Here is a 16,894-nt window from a genome sequence, read left to right as displayed (position 1 = left end):
TCCCTTCCCTTCCCCTCCCTTCCCTTCCCCTCCCTTTCCTTCACCCCCCTCTCTTTCTATGAAACAGGGCAAATGGGTGAGTACAGGCCCCATTCATTACCTTTGCCTAATCCCAGCCGCTAAATGAGCCTTCTTTCATCAGGAGAGTAGATACCACACATTCCATCTTTCTCACCACAGCCGGGAGATTAGAAATCACATAAAATGTGAGACAGCGAAGGCAACATCAATTATTCCCAGAAGGCCACTAGGAAAAATCTTGTAAATACAAGTCAGTGGACAGAGAACAAAACAATTCATATGCTTAAAAAAAAAAAAGGATGAAAACCCATAATTACTTCAGGAGTTATGGTAATAAATTATTTATTAATGTAAATTATTTCACAGGCAAGGAACATAGAGGAAACTTGAGCAGAAGGATCATACATTATGTATAAAAAGGAATTGTAAAAACATTATAGCGGCCCGACTTGTGCCACTCTGGTTCAGGTTTGTCAGCATTTTAATTATAAGCCTTTGCTTTCAGTGTTTAATTACTCGGCTGTTAACGTCTACTCTGAACATAAAAGGGTTGTTCCCGGGGGCACTCTCTGAACGGAGTTCCTCGGGAAACCAGTTGGCCGTGTTGAGCCGCAGAGGGCTAAAGAGATTTCACGTTGAGATTCATCAGGCTTGGGTCCCTTAACTCAGCCCCAGTTGATCTGCAAGTGGCCTGTGATTGTACCTGCGTGGAGTTGCTGGCATCCGGGGCCAGACAATTTCCATCGCAGTCGAACGACCAAAACAAACTGGAAAACACCAATCACAATACCAGAGCCACTCAGCCCAGGTTTTTGTGCCGTTTTGAATGTGATCCTTGAGCCAGGGCCTCCTAGAAGAAATTGCTCACGAGCTAATACAGACTAGCAAACAATTTGTTTCCAGTGGAAAAAAGTACATCTACATACAAGTACATGTGTCTGCTTAAAAAAATAACTCTTTACATTTTAAATCTATCTTTGTTGTGGTTACATATGTATGTGATTTTTAAATCCACACAGAATGCTTTCAGTTCTTCCATGTACCTTTTATTGCTTCCAGACAGTGTATGTGGGATAAAGTCCAGAGTGGAAGTAGATGGGATGGAATGGGCACACGATAGCTGTTTGTGGTGACGACTGAAAAAAAAAAACGCCTCCTGCCTTCTCACGAAGGTGAGGGAGGGGCCATAGTGGTGCCAAGGCCAGGGAATGGCCAGAGAACGGCTCCTGCATTATCTCTGGGTGCTGGCCTCTCAGTGGAGAAAGAAGGGCAGTGGGCAAGTCAGGAACAGCCTATCCTGGTCGCAGCGTGTTAGGTCTGGGCTCTGCTGTTTGCCAACTGGGTGTGCCTAGCGGACACATGGCACTGTTCTGAAGCCCAGTTTCACCAGTGCAGGGATTGCCGTTGCTTAGGGAGCATGTTGGTGTTCTTTGTCATTTTGGTAGGTAATGCATCTGTTGACAGTTTCCTGAAGAGCTGCCCTCCCTGCCAGTTCCCTCCTCTAATACAGAGGCACCTGGCCTTGTGTGCGTGGCTTCGGGAACCACCCATCTCACATGTGCTGTAATATACCCCAAACAGGAAGGAATGAAAAAAAAAATGAGGGGACCAACTTGGCCTCTCCGTCCCTTTGGATTTTGCTGCTGTGGAGAATACTTGCTTCCCCCACATTCGCACGTGCTCCTGGGAGCTTGGGGGTGAAGTGGAGGAGTTGAGAGGGTCCGTTGTCAGGACTCCACTCCACACCACCTTGTATAGATGAGGAAACAGAGATCTGTGCCTTCGACGTTCAGCCTGGTGCAGTTTTCTATCTTAGTAGGCCCACTGGCCCATATTTTTTTTCTTCCACGACTACAGGCTTGCCACAAGCCATGACAGCTGCCGTTTGCAGTCCCTGTCCTACTGGTGAAGCAAAGGCCCTGGTAGCCTTTCTTTCTTTTTTTTTTTTTTTTGGTTTTTCGAGACAGGGTTTCTCTGTGGCTTTGGAGCCTGTCCTGGAACTAGCTCTGTAGACCAGGCTGGTCTCGAACTCACAGAGATCCGCCTGCCTCTGCCTCCTGAGTGCTGGGATTAAAGGCGTGCGCCACCATCGCCCGGCTACCCCTGGTAGCCTTTCTGCACCCTGATCTTTGTCCCTTCTTTCAGAGCCCCTGTTTCCCCAGATGTCACCTTCAGCCATCCTAACACTTTGTCTGTGTGAGGTCCTTGTGAAAGAACTTGGTGTCTTGTACCATAGTCCCTAAAGCATGGTGGGCCAGAGGCTAAAGCAGAGAGGCCCAGGAGCCTTTCTTCCTGACTCAGCAACTAGTAAGTTTCCATTCTAGTGACACAGGCTCTAAACATTAAGATCAGACGAGAAGAGCCATACACAAGGGCTGTAATCCCATCATCTGAAAAACTAAGACAAGAAGATTGCAGCAAATTCAAATCCAGCCTGGGTAACACAGCAAGTTTCAAGTCAGCCTGAGCTGTAGAGTGAGAATCTGTCTTTAAAAACAACCTACACCAAGCAACTAACCAGATGAGACCTTGTGGGGAAGCTCAAGTTATTGCTTAGCTTCTCCTTCAATGTTCTTATCAAAAGATCAGTTTAGCAAAGCTGCCTTCAGAAAGACGCCAGTTCTTTCAAAGGTTGGTGAGCTTCTGCTGAGAACAGATGTCCTTGCAGCCCTGAGGCCAGGTTAGCACACCACAGCCTGGGGGAAGCGGGGATGCATGAACATACCTCACTGTCAGTACGAGTAGACAGGTATGAAACCCAGGAATGAGTCAGCCCCAGGTCAGGCTTGGGGCTCGCTCCCTGGCCTTGAAGGCTGCGAGAATCCGGCCTGTTGGGTCAGTGTGTGACTACTTGAGCTATTCTAGAAACCACATTGTGATCTGGTTATGTCATTTTAAGAGAGTATCGGAAACACAGCACTGAGATCTCCAAGGCTGTAAGCCTCCTCTGTCTTTTGAACATAAGAAGTCATATAGTCCCTCAAGAATATGGGCCCCTGGGAATTTCCCAGTTTAAGTCCTGAAATGGAAACAAGAACATTTGAGGTCAAATGCTATTTGTGTTCCTTCAAGTGCTTTTCTGTCTTACAACTCAAGATCTGTGCATCCAGCAGCCTCTGCTTTCTGGTCAGGGCAGCAGGACTGGGTTCTGCAAGTGTGGATTTGGGGTCCGTTTCCTCATCTCAGGGGGTAACTAACTGTTCAGAAACTTCAGGCTCAGTCCTCGAGCTTTGGAAGGGACTTTGGTCTTGTGGTTCACTTGTGGGAGAGCTGGGCCCAGGGTCTATTTATGTCTGTGTAGCTTATCCTCCCATCCATAGACAAGGTGATGTGCTGTCGTTACACAAACACACACACACACGCATGCGCATTGACACATTCTCACCATTATATACATTTCAAACTTGTGAACATGAATGCCCTGGGAACACTGAGGAGCTTTTTAAGATCCTTCTGACAGTTGATACAATAGGGATGGCATAATGTTGGCTGTGTGTCGTTTGGGGCAGAAACCCAGAAAGTTCCTACTTGGCCTGTGAAACATGGATTTTCAAGGATTTGAAAAGCAAAGAGATCCTTTTCTATAGGTTTGCCGTCCTCTGATTGCCCAAAGCAGCAGCAAATCAAACCTACCAGCTTCAAGCTTACGAATCAAATTCGTAGCGACCAGGGCTCTGCATCTCTACTCCCCACCTCCCAGTTCCACCTCCTCCCTTCATTGTCCAGCAGGCAATCCTGGACCCATATCCTAGAAAATCCTAGAATAGAAAATATTGGTTCCCTTTTTGGCCTGAGTCTACAGACATTGGTACGAGGTGCGGAAGATCGGGTCCCAAATACAAGCATGTTTTTTGGTGCTGTCCTCTCAGAATTACACTGACGGCTGCCACTTCTGAGAGACTGCTCTGGGTGCTTTGCTGGGCCTGCATCTTCTCTGAGTGCAGAGCTGAGAGTCAAACCAAGGGCCGTGCCCTTTCTAGCCATATCAAGTGACCATTGCTCAGTGGCCCCTCCATATCCTTGGCCTTTGTCACTTTGGAAAGCCTTCCAGTTGTTTATGCAGAAGTGATGTTGAATGGCAGGGTGGGGGCACCTGCTATCTTCTCTTCAGAGCCCTTTGTGCTCTGGAACGTTCGGGCTTCACACATAGGGCAGTTTGCCATCAAAAATCAGCTTCTATTCCTGTTCTTTTGTCTGGTGACCTGACCCAACAGATTGCTTTCTGGACCCTGAGTGAAGGGTGGAAACATGAGAGCTAAACATAGCTTTGGTTGTTTTTACTTTTTTATATTGTACTTTTCAAAGTGATAAAGCTAGGAACCGCTAGAATCTGTGCTGCGGGCAGGACAAGTGGCCACGCCACATGCTGCTATTAATACCCGCTAGCAGCATGCTTTCCTTGTTCAAAATAGCTTTCGCTCGACCCTACCTAGCTGCCTGCCTGTTTCCTGTGTAGCCAGTCCATGGCTCGGTAGGCCGCGGGTTTCTGGCATAGCCAGATGGAACCTGCTTGTGTTAAGGACAGTGACAAGAAACCGCAAGTAAACACCCACCGCCTCATTTTGTACCCTCTCCTCCTTCCTGTCCTCCCACTCTCTGCCAGGTCTGCTGTGCGCTACACTCTGGGAAGGACCCCAAAGAGCCTCCCTGGGCTGTACCTCAGAGGTGGTAGTCCAGCGATATGAAAAGCAAGTGAAATCCCTCCGTAGATGGGACCAACCTCTTCTAAACTGATGGCTTCTCTTTCTCTGCGTTTGACTGAGACACATTCTGTTTTGTGTCCCGGGCTCCCAAGCACCAGCTGTGGTGCCATCTTGGTCTTTCGGTGTCCTGTGGATAGGCCCACTGGTTTCTTCCTCGGCCTCTACCACACTCCTGAGCCTTGTGGTGTTTTCAGCGTCTTGGCCTCAAAGGGAAGTTGGTTCCAGCAACTTCCTGAAAACCCGGAGGAGAGAACCTAGAGGAAGATGAGGTTTGGGCCCTGGTTCTAGAGAGGCTCCCTTCCAGAGCTAAGGCAGAGCCCAGCTCTGTGGGCATAGCAGCCGCAGTTCTCACATGCTTGTTAGTCCAGCTTCTCCTAGGAAGTGTGCAGACAAGGAAAACAAAGCTAAAAAAAGCATAAATTAGCCAGCCACCTGAGGATCAGCCATTAACATTTTGGTCTGTTTATTTTTAGTGCATGTGTAGCACACTCTGAATTTTACTAAATAGGAATCATAGGGCTTTATACGAAGCTTCTTTAGCAATATCACTGGCCTTTCCCCACGCCATTAGCTGCACTGTTACATGCTGTGTGTTATTATCTTGTAATCTGTTTAATCGGCCACCTGTTGTAGGACATTTTAATTATACTTACCAATTTGTTAACCATTTTTACTTGATTTTCACATTTTCTTAGGATTGCTTTTCTCTTTCCATAATAGACAGCCATGACTCAGTCCGTGTCAGTTTGTATTTCTTCTCGTTCTGTAGCTCAGGCTAACCTTGCATTCAAAGTGATCCTCCTGTCTCAACTTCTTGGAATTAAGCTGGATTTATATTTACCATGCCAAGTTTAGTTTATATTTCCTCTGTTTTGAATTCATTATTTTTGTTCACGGAACTAATGTCAAGCTAAAACTGTTTTCAAAGAATGGTAAACATTGAGCAGGGGAGATGGGCCAGTGGGTGAAGCGTGCACTATGCAAGTCCTAGCACTAGGTCAAGTCCAAGACCTAGAGGAGCTCATGTTGGTAGTCTCAGTGGCCCCTCACAGGAGACTCTGGAAGGTCACTGACTAGCTAGTCTGACATACACATCAGTGAGCAAGAGAGATGCTGTCTCAAACAAGATGGGAGGACTAATATCTGAGGTTGTTCTACTCTGGTTTACACACACACACATGCATGTACACATGCACACATACCACCCACAAAGTACACAAACACACACCCCATGCAAACACAACACATCACACAAATAAACACCATACAAACATACCATACGAACACGTTTATATCCACCACATATACACCACCCAAACATACATGCATACACACCACGCACACATACACACAGTATGCAGAAACACACACCACATACACACACACCCATACGCTCACCACATATAAATACACACATCACACTTGGGGAAAGGGAGAACACTCAAAAGGAGCGGAATACTGGAAGGGAATGTTTTCCACGGGTAATGAAAGCATACTTGAACAATATAAGCAGCTTGCAAAAAGCCTTTTTTGGGGAATAACTTTTATATTTGAAAGTAATTTATCAAATTCACCGAGAAGAGTAGGTATCAGAGCTGCCTTCGTCAGGGTGGGGAAGATTCTGAGTTGAGGTCTTTGGATGTTCAGTCCTGCTGTTCCCAGCTGTCCAGCTAAACTTCCAGTAGTCTTTTCCTCTGTCTCTCTAGCTGCTGAGACTCTTGGTGTTTATAGCCCTGGGTAGTCCTGTGTCGTTTGCCCAGGCTGCAGCCCCCTCAGGCCACCTGTCTCATAGCTTAGCAGAGTCCTGAGAGTCTGGGAAGAAGGAACTTTATGTCTAGCCTTGGTTTGCCTTCCTTTGGCTCTGGGACACACCCTTTTGGGCTGAATTGTTTATCCCTTCACCTGGTGATTAGGTGACGTTTGGGTGACGTTCAGTCCAGGTGTTTCTCAGTGACCTTTGAGAGAAGTGACCCCTGTAAGCCAGGTGTGGTCATGGTGTCTCCTATCTAATTCCATCACTTTGGAAGCTGAGGCAGGAGGTTTGCCACAGGCTCAAGGCCCTAGAGTATAGGGTAGCATCCTGCCTGGAAGAGGCAACAGAGCGGTGCTGGGGAGGGAGCTCATTTCACATTCCTTGCTACCTGAAGTGTGCATCACCTAGGATAGAGCAGTCTTTTGAAACATAGTACATTTTCCTGCACCATAAGCCTCTTGAGGCAGGGCCAGTATCAGATTGGCCTGAGTTTTCACTGTGTCATAGAGCTGTATTGCCTGCCCTGGGCCAGGGTGATCCTTCATACAGGATGCTGTGTGGATGTCATGTTCCAAAAAAGGACGCTCAGTGAGTGATTTGCCTGGCTGTGGGTGTCAGTGGGGACATGTAGCTGCCTACTGCGTGCCATTTCCAGCACTGTCTAGTGTTTCTCGTTCCACTGACCGCCTGACTCAAGCTGTCATGTTTGCCAGTAGTGCTCAGACACAGATTTTCAGAGTCAGACAGGTAACTCCCGACGGCACGTGTTTCTGATCTTTGCTTTTGTATTGTAAATCTGAGGACAGGAACTTTGCCAGATTGAGCTTTGTGTCTCCTAAAATTCCCAGCATAGCTCCTGATTCTATAGGAGAGAAACATTAATTTATTCTTATGATTTTACTGAAATTGTAGTTCAAGGTAAGATTGAGCAGCATCCCACAGTTGGACCAGCCCATGGATTCATGTGTTGGAACAGAGTTGAATGGCCTTTTTATTTGTTTTTTTTTTAATTTTTTGTTGTTTGGTTTGTTTTGGTTTTTTTGAGACAGGGTTTCTCTGTGTAGCCCTGGCTGTCCTTAGAATTTGCTCTGTAGACCAGGCTGGCCTTGAACTCACAGAGATCCTCCTGCCTCTGCCTCCCGAGTGAGTGTGCCACCACCGCCCAGCTCTAAGTGTTACTCTTGTTCATTTCAAATGCTTCATATATCTCAGTTTCAGCAAGAAATGAAATGACTATGAAGAAAGTTTCTGTGGTTGGCCCCTGGTGTCAATGCTGATATTGTTGGATATTTTGGTGGAAGGCGTCAGTAAAAGATTCCGTATCTTTTATGAGCAGACGTTTTGATGATGGAATTCAGATGAGCTAAATTATCGGTATTCCAGCCCCACCTTGACCTTGACCATCTGAAGTGGCCAAGATTCAGTGTTGGTTGTGGTCTTCCGCCATATGCTGGCTTACACTGCTCCCCTGACTCTGCCCCCGACCAGGGCAGGACTCAGGACAAGCCTCCATCCTGGGATGTTGGGAGGAAATCTGGATCAGGAACCCCAGGAATGAGTCTGGACCCAAGGACGTGTTCTGCTTCCAATTCAGCATGTTGGGCCTCATTCCTCTGGGCCTCAGTTTCCGTCTGTAAAGTAAGGTTGAACTGACTGATTTATGAGAGCCTTTCTGGTGCCAAAGTACTACATAGCAAACAGGCTGTTGGTAGAGGAACATAGGGTGTTGGGAAGGCCTCTCAGATCCTGTTTTCTCTTTGTATTTATGCACCAGAAAATGACAGATGGCGAGACCTGGACAGAAAATGCCCTCTTCAGATTGACCAGCCAAGCGCCAGCATCTGGGAATGTCTGCCTGAAAAGTGTCAGGATGGCTCCCTCTGGCACCAGGAGGCGGTGACTGCCTGTGCAGTGACCAGCTTAATCAAAGACCTCAGCATCAGCGACCACAACGGGAACCCCTCAGCTCCCCCCAGCAAACGCCAGTGCCGGTCCCTGTCCTTCTCTGATGAGATGTCCAGCTGCCGGACGTCATGGCGGCCCTTGGGGTCCAAAGTCTGGACTCCTGTGGAGAAGAGACGCTGCTACAGTGGGGGCAGCGTCCAGCGCTACTCCAACGGTGTCAGCCCCATGCAGCGGAGCTCCAGCTTCAGCCTCCCTGCTCGGGCCAATGGGCTCTCCTCACCGTGCCACCAGTCAAGCCTACACCAGCCCTTTGGGGGACAGCCCTGCCAAGGAGCACCAGGTTCAGCTCCCTGTGGACGGGTGGGCGATACCTGGAGCCCCGACCCACACCCTGTGGGAGGGGGCCGGCTGGACCTGCAGCGGTCCCTCTCTTGCTCACACGAGCAGTTCTCCTTCCCAGAATACTGTCCCCCCTCAGCCAACAGCACACCTGCCTCAACGCCAGAGCTGGCAAGACGCTCCAGTGGACTTGCCCGCAGCCGCTCCCAGCCGTGCGTCCTTAACGACAAGAAGATCGGTGTGAAACGGCGGCGTCCTGACGAAGTGCAGGAGCAAAGGCCTTCTCTAGACCTTGCCAAAATGGCGCAGGTAAGTGTCCCACTGGCCTAGAAGAGTCTCCAGAAGCAAGTCGCTGCTCTCTGGGACTTCTAGTCCCAGTCCAGCCACTTTTAGAAATGTTTGGGACTCAGTTTCCTTGTTTTGAAAGTACTATCCAAAAAAAAAAAAAAAAATCTTTTTAAGTTCTTTTTCTTAAGTATCTGGTTCTCTCCACTTAAAATGAGGCGAGCTCTTATCTTGTTAAAACTCATTGTCAGTGGAACAGGAGCAGACAGATGGTGAGAGGCAGGCATTGGCTGGGAGTCCAGTGTGACCAAACACTAATTAATCCTCATCTGGCCCTTTGCTGGTACCTCTTGTCCTGGAGCCCACACACCAGTGTTCAGTATCGCCCAGATAATGCTGATCCCTAGATCAGGGCCATGAGTTAATGACTTTAGGAAAGGTAGGAAGGGATCAGTCCCTTTGATTAAACCGTCAAATCTTTAGACTACCTAGAAATTGCCATCAGTACCCTCTGTGCCACCTCTGCAGCTGTCCTTGGTACAGGAGGAGCCTCTCCCATGTGCTCCTGTTGCCCTGTCTTTGTCCTCTTTGTCTTGCCAGCACTTCTCCTGGGTATCGATCTGAATGAGATGGTCTTGGTGTTAGACACCACCATCAGGGCAGGGTCAGAGGCTAAGTGAGGGCTGGCTGCATTGATTGGTTCTTACTATAGAGGTCTTAGGATATGATGAAGATGGTGACACCTATGGTGTGACATTGGTTCTTGTGACCATAAACTCTAGGATGGATGACTGTGGTGGTCAAAACATGGTCCTGTCGGCTGTGTGTCCATCCAGGAGGCCTCTTGCTCAGTGCTGTAATGAATTTTTGGTGTTCTGTATAAAAACATTGGTTACTGCTTGGTTTGAGGAAATGACGATCTATTTGCTAGTGGGGGAGTGGGCTCAGCAGGGTTGGCCACATTCTTCAGACCATGGGCAGATCCAGGGCAGGCAGGCTCATGGTGACTGTTCTGCACCAGACAGGTGTAGGCAGTAAGCAGTCTTAGGTTCTCCACACTGGTCCCTGCCCCGTGGAACCGCCTACTTTCAAGAAAGCCATGGTTTCTTTCATTCTCCAAGCCTGTCAGTCCCCCACTGAAAACAAGGTACAGGTATCTATCTGGGTGGCCTCAAAGTTCACAGTTTTGAGCCACCTTTACAGATTAGCCCAGGCCCCGCACAGGACAACTGGGGACAAGTTAGTGGTATGCTTGTGCCACTCCTGTTGCCTATGGATTGACTTGGGACAGAACTCCTGGCTCCTCCCATGTCCAGCTTCCATGTCTTCCATCTTGGTTCCAACAGAGGCCCTTCCTCCTGGCAGATCTTCCTGGCTTACTCACTGGACAGTAACTGAACGTGTGTGTTGGTTACTGAGAGGAAGTTTCCATCTCCAGATAGACTGAAGTAGGTTAAAGGGGGACAGCATTCAGGGACTTCTGCAGGAAACAGAGCCCTGGGTTCAGGGTACTCACAGCCTCAGTTAACTTTGCTAGGCCAAGTTGTATTGGTGAATAAGCTAGTGAGGTAATAAAACCAGCTTACACGTGCTACTAGATTTCACTGGCCACAAGCTGCATCACTGAAGACATTTTCTGGTCTCATGTGTGTAGAAACTGTTTAAAAATATATTGCTCGGTGGGGCTGTGCCCATGTGTATGGATTGCCTCATCCGTTCCAGGCAGGCCTTTGATAGCCAGGAAGGTTCACTGGAGCCTAAGAAGGCCACCCTGGTTCAGCCGGTCCACCTTGGGTAGCTCCTTGGCCATGAGTGTCCCAGTGGTGGGACAAGGCACAGGGAAAGGAGAGAGTCCCTTGGGAAGAATGTGCACGCTATATCGCCAGAGGTCAGGCCCTGAGGATGGAGTTCCACCAAGCATCTCTCTCTGGCCAGCCGTCTTTCCATGGGACTCTGTGGTTCTGCCTGCTTTGGCTCCCATGCAGTAGTATATGGTCTCAGGAGGTGGCCCTTACTTGCCAAGGGGCCTGATAATCAGGGCTGAGACCATCCTCATGTGTTTGTAAAGAGTTCCGGATTAGGGGCCCCGAGAGATGGCTCGGTGGTTAAGTGCATTTGCTGTTCTCGCAGAGGACACAGGTTTGCCTCTTGTACCCACATACACAAAACTGCCCATAAGTTCAGTTCCAAGGGATCTGATGTCCTCTCTAGCCTCCAGGGGCACCAAGTATGCATGTGATACACGTACATACATACATACATACATACATACATACATACATACATACATACATACATACAGGCAAAACACCCCAACAGATCTTTAAAAGGAGTCCTGGACTCAGCCAGGACATTGTAGGGTCCTGAGCCTGGGTTCCAAACAGGCAGGCCCGTGGTTGGTGGAGAGACCCACACACGTGGCCAGCGGATGGTTGAGGTGGAATGGCAGCCTTTCACGCTGTGGTTTCCCTGGACGTTTTCAGCTGAGAAGAGTACAAAGTCTGCGCGTGGGTGGAGGAAGAACGTTAGGTGATTTTATGTTTCTGTAGGACAGGCGTGGCCCCAGGATTGGTGCAGCCCTCTCTTTCCTGAGCTGCCTCCCAGCTTGCTTCATAGGTCTTTGATCTTGGTTGGTATATTCGCTCTACTTGTGTGTTCCTCTAAAGGAACATCTTTAAAGGCACGTGGTGTCTGGGACCAGGTGTCTGAACACTTTAGATAAAGGTACAAAGTGTCTTTTTGGTTAGACCTTTGGAGCAGCTGGTGTTCTAATAAACCAAGTCCCTCCAGGGGGCCCCTTGGGGCCCAGAGTAGACCCTGAGGGTGTGGGCTTGTGGGGCTTCCTATGGCCTTTATGCAGCTGCTGGGAGTCAGTGCTCTCTAATCTGCCAGGAGAAAAGAAACCGGGTCAGAATGAGCTCTGAGAGTCAGACAGCAGGAGAGGGCAGAGAGCCCTGAGGTGGATGCTCTGAGGCCCAGTCTTCCTTGCCCTGGATTTAGCAGGAGCATGTGCCATGGGCACACTCTCTGGTAGAAGTCAGTGTTACATCTCCTGAGAGGACTGAGATTTTGCTGGTTCCTAGACCTGCAGACCCTTTTTGGATAGAGTAGTTACTTCTGTATCCATATGTAGGAGGGGCATTGACAAATCAAAAGGCCTCCAGAAAAAGGGTTATGACGTGCTGGAGCCCTTGGCAGTTTGCTTAACATTACTATGTAAGCAGGTCCACAACGAACACAGGGCTGTGGGGGGAGTTAGGCAAATAACCAGTTTGTATATAATATGTGTGTGTGTTCTATGTAATCTGGAGAATGCTCTAGGATAGCCATGTTTTCGGTTTTAAATGAGTGAATTTAATAGTACATAGCAAATCAAAGTAAAAGGATAAATAGCTAGTAACAGACAGAAGCAGCGGGTAGCAAAACATTAAGTCAGGGAGGCAGCTAGGTGAAGTTTCTGATCTCTCTGCATGAGCTTCCAACTTCCCATTCCCAATGCAGGCACCTTTGTATCATGGGATGAGGGATGGTAACCCCTTTTGGAAATGGTTTACTTTCCTCTCCCCTCACCCCCCAAACCGTGTTGCTGGGAATCAAACCCGGGTCTTTGTGCATGCTTGGCAAGCACTCTTGCTCTGAGCTACATCCTCAGTTCATGGTTCACCTTCTGACTGTTCTAAAGGACATAATGTTTTTACTTTTGTATCATTTTCCTCTTCTTTTCCCTGACACTGAGTTGGGGCCAGGGAGACCGTCCACCCACAGGTCATCTTGTAGAACACCCTTTGAGATACACTCTCTGAAGTGGGTGGGGGTAACCACATTTCCCAGGTAGCTTTTCAGTGAGCTCAGACAGCAACTGGGGGTCTACCAACACAATGTATCTTACAGTGTTCATGAATGCGTGTGCCTGTGTCTCTGTGTCCTTCCGTGTGTTTTTGTATGATCTAGAGATTTGCGTCTCTAGCCATATATGCGTGCACACAACAGCAGTGTTACCCAGCGTACTGTCTCGCACACAGAGTGCCGACATGCACAGTTCACTATTGCGCTTGGCAGGGCCAGGGAAGAAGTGTGAGCAATAGCAAGGGCAGATAGATACACACGTGCTGAGTGTTCCCAGGGGTGGTCTGTCTTCTATTATAGATACTGGTTTTCTGCCTCCTCCTGTCCTAGTGCCGCTTTCTGTCTTAGCCATTTTCCGTCCCGTGTGTGTTCCTCCTCTTACTCCGTTCTTTTCTCTTGTAAACGGCAAGGAGGCTGTTGCTGGCCGTCAGTGTGCCTGTTCAGCTCCCTGTTGCGAGCCGAGGGTGATGAAATGGTGACAGAATAGGATTCATCCGCCTCCCCTGGAAGTTGGCCATATGTGAGCATTCTCTCCCCATGCCCGGCAAACACTCTTGAAACTGAGGCTGAATATCCTTGGAGCCCACAGCCACTCCATCTCCTGTCACATCCCTGGGGAACAGCTGTCTTAGCAGCAGCAATGGCCCTTGTCCCTCTCAGCAGTGAAGGTGAAATACAGTAAAAAAAAAAAAAAAAAAAAAAAAAAAGCTTTCCGATTGTCTTTGCTCACATCTTCTTAAAATCCCAGTGTTAGGATTGTGGCCAGGGATGCCAGATGAGACCGCAGGTGACACCGCCATCTGAATCTGGGAGGGGCTGATCGTAGGAAGGAGTACTCTGGACACCTTCCCTGTACTTTTAGTTATGGTCTCTACTCTGTGATGTGAGCCGTTCAAAGGCCGCATGGGAGTCCATGTGGTCCAGTCCTGTCTGGATCTGGTCCTCTGGATCTCCCATGCTTTCCGCCTCAAGTGGTCTGAGGTTCCTGTTGCCTGTGGTGTTCCATGCAGCCGAGCCTCCTGTTTCCATAGTGCCAGTGTATAGCAACTTAGGGCAGGACTGAGCTGAGCATGAGAACTGCTTAGCAGCAGGACTTTCCCTGGCATTGATAGTTACTGCTTCATTTGAAACCCGGCCTGACCACCAGACATTGCCTGTCTCCCAGCAAGTACTGAGTTACGCACGACCATTTTAGACATGGATCATGTGTGTGAGCAGAGACTTCAGAAAAGCAACAATTAATAAGATTGCTCATGAATGCTATGCCCCTGGGTGCTGTGTTTTTCCCTCCAGGCTGGTCAGTTTGAAAGAGAAAACAAATTATATTTTTCAACAGAGCTTCAAACAGAAGCAAGACATTCACAGGGAGGGCTCAGGATGCCGAAACAGAGGTTTGATTGATTGCAGCTGCCCACACGCTGCATCCTCAAGCTCCCCGAGGAGGCCCCAGAACAGGCAGCAACTGTTGTGTTAGCAGATGTTTGAGAAACTCCTGAAAGCTGGCTGGGGTGCTGTGGGGCAGGAAAGAGCACGAGTTAGAAACAAGCATGCTGGCATATGTTAGGGGAGCTGGGGTCCTGCCCATGAGTTCAGAGGGCCTGGTGGAGTGGGGTCCACAGGACTGTGCCGCCTGAGGAGCTGCTGCTGCAGACAGCGGGGGTTGTAACAGATGCTCAGTGATGACTCCTGGCTCTTGGCTGGGCAGAGTCACCCTTGGATGATGCTCCCTCCAGCCAGCCTCTTCTCTGCTTTGTGTACCGGTAGAGCTGCCATTAACAGGGGCAGGCTCTTCTAGTCAGCATGTGGAGTGGCTCTTCGTGCTGCCGGATGTGACTTCTTATTCAGGCAGTCTTGGCAGTTGTGGGTCAGCCTGTCATTTGCTCGGCCAGATCCCTGGCTGTAGGCCTGGCTGGCCTAAGTCTTTGTGGCCTTCCCTTGTCTACTCTTTCAGTGTCCTCTGCCTCACCTGTGGCTTGCCTACTCCTTGGTCCCCCATCGGCCTTGCTGCTTAGATGGGAAGCTGTACTGATGGTAGGGAGAGGACTTTAGGGTTGGAACATCTGCAGCACGGAGTGCAGGCTGGGGTGGAGCTCTGGGTTGTTTGAAATGAAGGAAGTGCCAAATCAAAGTGAAGACAAAGCCCACCCTGCCGTTGCTGGTCTGAGCTCTGCACCCTTGGCATCCACTGGACCCTCTATGTCTGTGAAATGGAATTAGCAATTGCTTTTTCTCAGGAGACCAGAGAGAGGTCATGTACTTGTGGATCCAGCATGTAGTTTTCAACAACACAGTTTTATAGGAAAGAGAGCCGAGGGACCGTGAAATGGCTTAGTGGTTAAGAGTGCATGCTTACAGATCACAGCACCCATGGAAAGAACAGAGTGCGGTCTTGTGCACACCTGTAACTCCAGCTGGGTGGGGGAGGGACAGAGACTGCCAGCCTAGCTGAAAAATAGGAGGTGGAGGCCTGGAGAGTTGGCCCAGTGGTTAAGAACACTTGTTCTTGTAGAGGACCTGGGTTTGATTCCCAGCACCCACACGGCGGCTCAGAGTTGTCTATGACTCAAGTTCCAAGGGATCCCATGCCCTCTTCTGACCTCTGTGGGCACCAGGTGTGCATGCGGTACCCAGACATTCATGTAAGCAAAACACTCATACATGTAAACCAATCAGTCAAAAAAGAAATAAAAATGAAACGGAAAGTCACAGAGGGCACTCAGTGCCTTCCTCTGGGCTGCACACACACAGCTGTGTGCATTTTTAAACATACATGTATTGCTAATACACATGAATATGTGCAAATTCCAAGAAAAAGAAATTCCAGAAAGAAGCTGCTGCAGCTGAGGAGCCTGCACTTTTCTCCTGTGCCCATGGATCAGCTCCCCTGGTAGAGCTACTTTGCAACTCTGGTCAGCCTGCTGGGTATGTGTTGCTGGTAGGCCAAGCCCTCCCAACTGTGGAACGGACTGTGTTTGGAATACCTGTCCCATGGCTTTCTTTTCTCTCAGAGATAGGTGTGTGTCCACAGTACCATAGCACCTTGGAGGGGGGAGTCCGTGTTTTAGGAAAAGCCTCCTCAGACACTTGAATTCCTCCTTGTTCCCAGGCTCAGTCTTTAGGTTGCATAAGCGGTCTACTCTCGGTCACTCAGATCAGGGCCCAAATGTTGACATAATAGCTTTGATCTCCTGGGGAAGAGAAAAAAAAATAGGAGTTCTCCTGGGACTATGCCAGGGAGGCAGCTTCACATGCCACTTGGTGATTTTCCGTGCCTCGCTTGAGAGGCAGTGGTGCTCTGGGGGCTCCAGGACTCTTGGGAGTGGGTGCCTCTTCTTCCCTGGGACAGTTCGCCAGATGCGAGCTCCTGGAGCTTCCTGATCAAACCCGGAGCACCTTTGGCTCACCAGGCCTGCATGGTGCTGGCACAGAGTCCTGTGAGCCTCTTCTTCTAGGGGCCACAGTCTATGGACAGAAGGAAAACAGCCTTTCCTGCTGAGGGCTCAGCACTCCCCAGGGCAGCTCCAGGCTGGCCAGAGGAGGCCACAGAAAAGACCTGTGAGCTGTTGTTACTGTCACATGACTAGTTTACCAAGAGGCCTGAGAGGAGGCTGTAGAGAATCTCTGTTGTTCCTAGGTTGTGTATGAGCTGAAGCACTGAGGCTACAGAGGCAGGAGGTAGGTAGGACCCGTTTCCTGCTGGAGCCCTATTTCTGGGGCAGCCAGGTCTTCATTCTGGGCAATATATGCCACCATTCCATACCTTAGTATCCCTGTCTAGGAGGTAGGGTAGTACTAGGGAGGTGGGGACAGGCAGATCCTGGTCCCACTGGCAAATGCAGTGAGCCTCAGTCTCAAAAAACAGAGTAGATGATCTGGGAGTGGTGGCATACACCTTTAATCCCAACACTCAGGGGCAGATTCAAACTTGGATCTCTCAGTTTGAGGCCAGCCTGATCTACTTGGTGAGTTTTAGGACAGCCAGGGCTATGTTGAGAAGGTCTCTCTCTCTCTCTCTCTCTCTCTCTCTCTCTCTCTCTCTCTC

The 16,894-nt window shown here is 49.2% G+C and overlaps 1 protein-coding gene across 6 annotated transcripts in view; it reads left to right on the top strand.

The window, feature by feature from the left end:
* Positions 1-16,894, top strand: part of Fam53b (family with sequence similarity 53 member B) — a 120,036-nt gene that overhangs the window by 66,320 nt on the left and 36,822 nt on the right. For all 6 annotated transcript variants that reach the window (XM_026781561.1, XM_013347897.2, XM_026781565.1 and 3 more), the window contains exon 4: positions 8,252-9,030. In XM_026781561.1, the coding sequence (XP_026637362.1) occupies positions 8,252-9,030 (779 nt within the window). The remainder of the gene's footprint in view (positions 1-8,251; positions 9,031-16,894) is intronic.

The sequence above is a fragment of the Microtus ochrogaster genome, chromosome 8 (assembly GCF_000317375.1).
Source record: "Microtus ochrogaster isolate Prairie Vole_2 chromosome 8, MicOch1.0, whole genome shotgun sequence".
Taxonomy (NCBI): Eukaryota; Metazoa; Chordata; class Mammalia; order Rodentia; family Cricetidae; genus Microtus; species Microtus ochrogaster.
The sequence above is the reverse complement of the archived record's forward strand: the minus strand, read 5'-3'. Positions and strand labels throughout refer to the sequence as shown.